This window comes from Cordyceps fumosorosea (genome assembly GCF_001636725.1).
Source record: "Cordyceps fumosorosea ARSEF 2679 chromosome Unknown scaffold_5, whole genome shotgun sequence".
In the NCBI taxonomy this organism is placed as follows: Eukaryota; Fungi; Ascomycota; class Sordariomycetes; order Hypocreales; family Cordycipitaceae; genus Cordyceps; species Cordyceps fumosorosea.
Window position 1 is genome coordinate 1,236,053 of NW_017387305.1, and position 4,697 is coordinate 1,240,749.

At 53.7% G+C, this 4,697-nt stretch overlaps 1 protein-coding gene across 1 annotated transcript; it reads right to left on the reverse strand.

Annotated features, from left to right (window-relative positions):
• On the reverse strand, window positions 1–4,697 carry ISF_03084 (WD40 repeat-like-containing domain protein; the record flags this gene model as incomplete). The annotated part of the gene is made up of 2 exons (XM_018846690.1): window positions 1–216; window positions 279–4,697. 2 exons carry the CDS (start codon window positions 4,695–4,697, stop codon window positions 1–3), a joined length of 4,635 nt encoding a protein of 1,544 aa, XP_018706418.1.

Genomic DNA, 4,697 nt, shown 5'->3' on the forward strand with positions numbered 1-4,697 from the left:
TTACTCATAGTGTCGTTGATTCGGGTAAAGACTCAGGATGTGCTCAGATGTCCCGATAATCCACTCAAGCTTGCCTCTTTCCAGGCTTATCAGGAAAGGATCCGTCGGGAAGCCATCTTCCATATTCGCGATCAACGGGCGAATACGATTCACCAGTAGTTGCATCGTCTGAGAAGCGCTTCTAGTGACATCACGGGTACCCTGCTTTTCCCATTCCTATAATAATCATTAGCATGAGGCGCTCTTGACGTTGATTCGTGTAAAAGGGGGTAGCTTACGTGGCTATGAATGTTGTCAGCGAAAGCATGGACTGCCATTTCAATCCATTCCACTTCCTCCTTCAGTCGCGGATTCGGCTTGAGATCTTTCGAAATCGTCGCAATCACAACCAAAAGCATCAGTGGCGGCAGATTCGCGAACTTGGCGGCTGGGTAACGGCTCAAGCTACGTCTGAAGATTTCGGCTTCTTTCCCACTCTGCACCCACTGAATGATGGCCTCGTGGAGGCGGCCCGCATCAATGGCTTGCTCAATGAGCTGAATGCGCTGGTTAAGATCATTGTCGGCTTCGACTTCACTCTTGTTCATCTGATGAGCGTACGCTCCTGCTAGAGCATTGACGTTATTCGCGGGACCGACATTTTCGGAAGGGCCGCTCGAGCCATGTGGGCTTCTCATGTGCTGCTGCCCTCGCATATACTGCGGGCTGCCCATGTATGGCTGTGTGTTGCTCGCAGTTTGACTGGGTGCGAAGCTCGGAGGATGGCTGGCTGTGTTGACATTGTTGTTGCTGGCGTATCCGTGTGATGCAACTGTGCTGGGCACATGGTGACTCTGATTGCCAGACACGCCGGGTAGCTCATGGACGGGTTGCTGCTTAAGCTTGTACAGCTCAGACTGCATCAAAGATTGTGCCGACACCAGGTTAGAGACCATGTCCGTGAGTTGGTTGACCTGGGATCGGAGCTGATCAATCTTGTTGGAGTCTGCCATATGCTGGACCTTGAACTGTTCGAGCTGATCATGGTGTTGCTGCTGAAGGTCGCCAATCGCGCGTTGTGCTGACTGCGTCGCGACTGAGTTCAATGTTGGCGCCAGGCGCTGCGTCAGAGTGGAGGCAATGTCGCGCTGAACAGCTGATGATACAACTGGGCTAATGCGCTCGGCAATCGAACTCGAGAGCTCCCCGGAGCGCAGAACCTGCTTCAATGCCTGCGGCATCGCAGATTGTATCTCCTTTTGCACAGCTGATACAACACTTGGTTGAAGCTTGTTGGAAAGCGTGTCCGTAACAACCTTGCTGGTCTTCTCGCCAATGGTCGGAATGACCAACTCGGTAAACTTTCTGTGAATGAGAGATTCGAGAACATGCTGAGTGTTTTCGTTCAGGACTTCGGAAACCATGTCAAGGAGCTTAATCTGATGATGGTTGAAGCTCTCGTCTCTGACGCGAACGCCTTCGTCAATCTTACTCTGCATGTTTCTGAATGACGATTTCAGCATGTCCGATAACTGAGCAGAAAGCCGGGTCTCCAAATTGGCAATGGCATTCTCCATGGCGTCAGACGAGATGCCATTGATGCCTTTGCTATCCATTTTATCGGATTGCCCATCACGGACAGTCGCAGACGACCCATGCGACGAGGATTCCGCTTCCTTGGAGGCGGCAGACTTCTTCTTTCTAGATTTCTTCTCTGGCCTCTCAGGTTGATTCTCCCTGGAAGATTGGGCGGCGGCATCGTTGTCTTTGCCATCATTGCGAGATTTGTTCGCAGCGAGATTTGGTTGCATGCTGGAATCAAGGGCCCGCTGACTAGTTTCGCTGTGGCTGGATGGCAAGGAGCTATTCCCTTCTTTAGCGGAGCTTCGGTTACTGGGACGAGCTTCGGAAGTGGCATGAATTTCCGTGGCTTGTGGTGCCTTCAACTTGGAAACTGTGACGACGCCCTCGGTGACAGCATCAATGGCTTGCAAAACCTTGTTGTCCTTGGACCATCCAAGCTCATGCTGCTTGATCAGCATGCAAGCTACGCCTTTTGAATGCATGGCATACAGTTCAAATAGAGTAGGCTCGTCGGCATCTTGCATCATAGCAGGGTTGCACAAAATATCCAGACTTCTCAAAACGCCCCGATTTGCGAAGGAGTATTCCCGGACTCCGGAGATCACAGCGGTACTATCCGGCTGCGAGATGGAGGAATCCTGGCTGACCAGTCGCTGAATGTAGTCGGCCTGAGAAACGCTCCTGAGGTTGTACTTCGGTGCCGACAGATGCGCAAAGTAAATTGAATTTCTCGTTGGGTGACCGATAACAATCATACCGCTAGCGGGGTGGTACATGACGCTGCAAACAGCATCTGATTCCTTACTATGAGGTAGGTTGAACTCTTGGACGGGTTTGCCCAGAGCTAAATCCCAAAGCTGTAGAGTGTGGTTCTGTTTCATACCAACAATCATGTAGCGAAGGGCACACCTCTTCTGATAAGGTCGAAGCTTGTCCAGCAATAGAACCGATGTGGGCCAAGCCTTTTCACCTTCCGGTGTGCTAGCAAGCGTCATCAAAGGCTCTTTGACCTCCATGGCATTGTGCGCAGGCAACGGAGAGCGACCAGCAGTTCCTTCCTTGGCGGTGGTAAGGTCACGAACATCCCAGAACTTGACCCGACCAGACTTGTCCAGGGAGACGACGACAGTGTCATCCTGGCTGAAAGTGAAATCTTTGCCCGCCTTGCCAGTGTTGATCTTGAGAGAGCATTCGTTGAACAGTCTTTCGGTGTCAGCAACACGATCATGACCAGGTTTGAACAGGTTGTTCTGGAGAATATGCGCGGGCCAAATAAAATTGATGCATTTCCCACGGCCGACGGCAAAGAATTCGGGGTGGCCGGTCGATGCTCTAGCACGTGTCTTCAAAGCTCCGCCGGGAGCATCACCTTCCTGCGTAGAAACGGGAGGAAGGGCGAAACCATACTGCTCCAGGTGGGCATCATCAATGTGGTCTTTGTCGCCCTCCTTGAGCTGAACCCAGTACACAGTGCCGCTGATACCTGTACCGATTATAGCCTCCTTATGAGGCCCTTCGTGGTCGGGGGGCGTGACAGACATGCCAACGTTGAAGATGCGATCCTTGGTATCCGTGAACACCTTGGCGTCCTTTCCATCATCCTGTCGGATCACTCGAAGGCCACCTTGTTTCGACATACCATAAGTCATGTAGGTCCGCGAAGCAGTGTACAGGTTGCGGTCGATCTGATCAAAATCTTTCTTGAGTCGAGCAATGTCCATGATAGATTCTTCGCGAAACTGCGGTCGGGGGTCGGTCGCATCTTCCTGAAGGCTGATCGATATCCAGGGCTTCATCGGAAAGTTGTATACCTTCACGGGGGGTGTTTCAGGCTCTTCAATGACAAGAATCTCGTCTTGGTCGGCGCTTTCCCAGCTGTCGGCAACAGCTTGGTCCTCCTCCGCTAGAACGCGAACAGAGGTGGCGATGGGGACTAGCACCTGGCTTTCAAAAAGATCAGTTTTCAGATCTTTGCTTGCATCGCCATTGGAATCAGCCACGTTGGAGCTGACAGACTCGTCGGCGTTGTCAAGGGGATGCATCTCGGCAGTCTGGCTGTCGAGAGTTGGGGCGTTGTCAACGGGGGCTTGCTGCTGCTCCGCAATGGCGACAGTTTCGCGAGCATCCGAGTCAGCTTTGTTGGTCAATTCGCCAACTGGTGAAGACATGGGCTCCGCGGGAACTTGGTTGTGCTGACCCGAGGCTAGATCTGCGGAAGGGGAAGTTTGTGTGGGCGGCTGAGAAGAGTGCTGAGATTGGTAAGAAACAGCACGGTCGAGATGCTGGCTCGCCTGGTCTCTGGGGCTTGCATGGGGACTTTGTTCGTTGCTACGCGTCGCCGATTGCTCGCGTAGGTGGTGGCCAGCGGGCGAGCCCTGGTCCCTTTTCAGAATGTGTAGCGGCGCGGCGTTTGCACCTGCGAGCGCTTGTGGGCTCTGCGGAGACGTTTCCGCAAGCCTGCCAATAAGCTGCTGGTACAACGCGGCGGACATGTCCGTTTGAGCATCTTGTGACGCGTTGTACGGATAGGAGGAGCCGTTTGAAGTAGGTTGCCTAGCATCGGTGAATGGCTCGGGCTGCTGCTGCTGCTGCTGCTGCTGTTGAGACCCATAAGCGTTGTGGGCGTGCATCTGGTACTGCTGCTGTTCATAGTACAGCTCGTGCGACTTTTCAATAGTTTTGGGGGATTGAGTTCGACCTTGGCCAGACTCCGTCAGCGACGGCTGGTCTGTCTGGCTAGGCTTGGGACGGTTGAGAAGATTCAGTAGGTATGATCTCGTGTCGGCCGGAGGCGAGCCATTGCTGAACGGATTTGATGCTTGCCCTGCAGCTATCTGCGACTGGCTCGGGGCCGATACGTCATTCTCGGGATTACCTCTGATCAGGGCGGCGAGCAAACCACTAGGATCGGCGCCAGCGGGTGCAGGCTGATGAAGGCGAGCTGCCGCCGGATTCTGGGGCAGGCTGGGCTGCTTCTTGTGCGGTTGCTCCTTTTCAAACTGCTTCTGAGAGTTCGCACCAGCAGAGTTGCCGCTGAACTTGAGAAGGTTGAGCAAACTGGAGGTGCGATCGGAGGTGCGATCAGAGGCACCGTTGCCGCCAGAAGGCGGTGTCGGTGCGGCCGGGAGATCCAT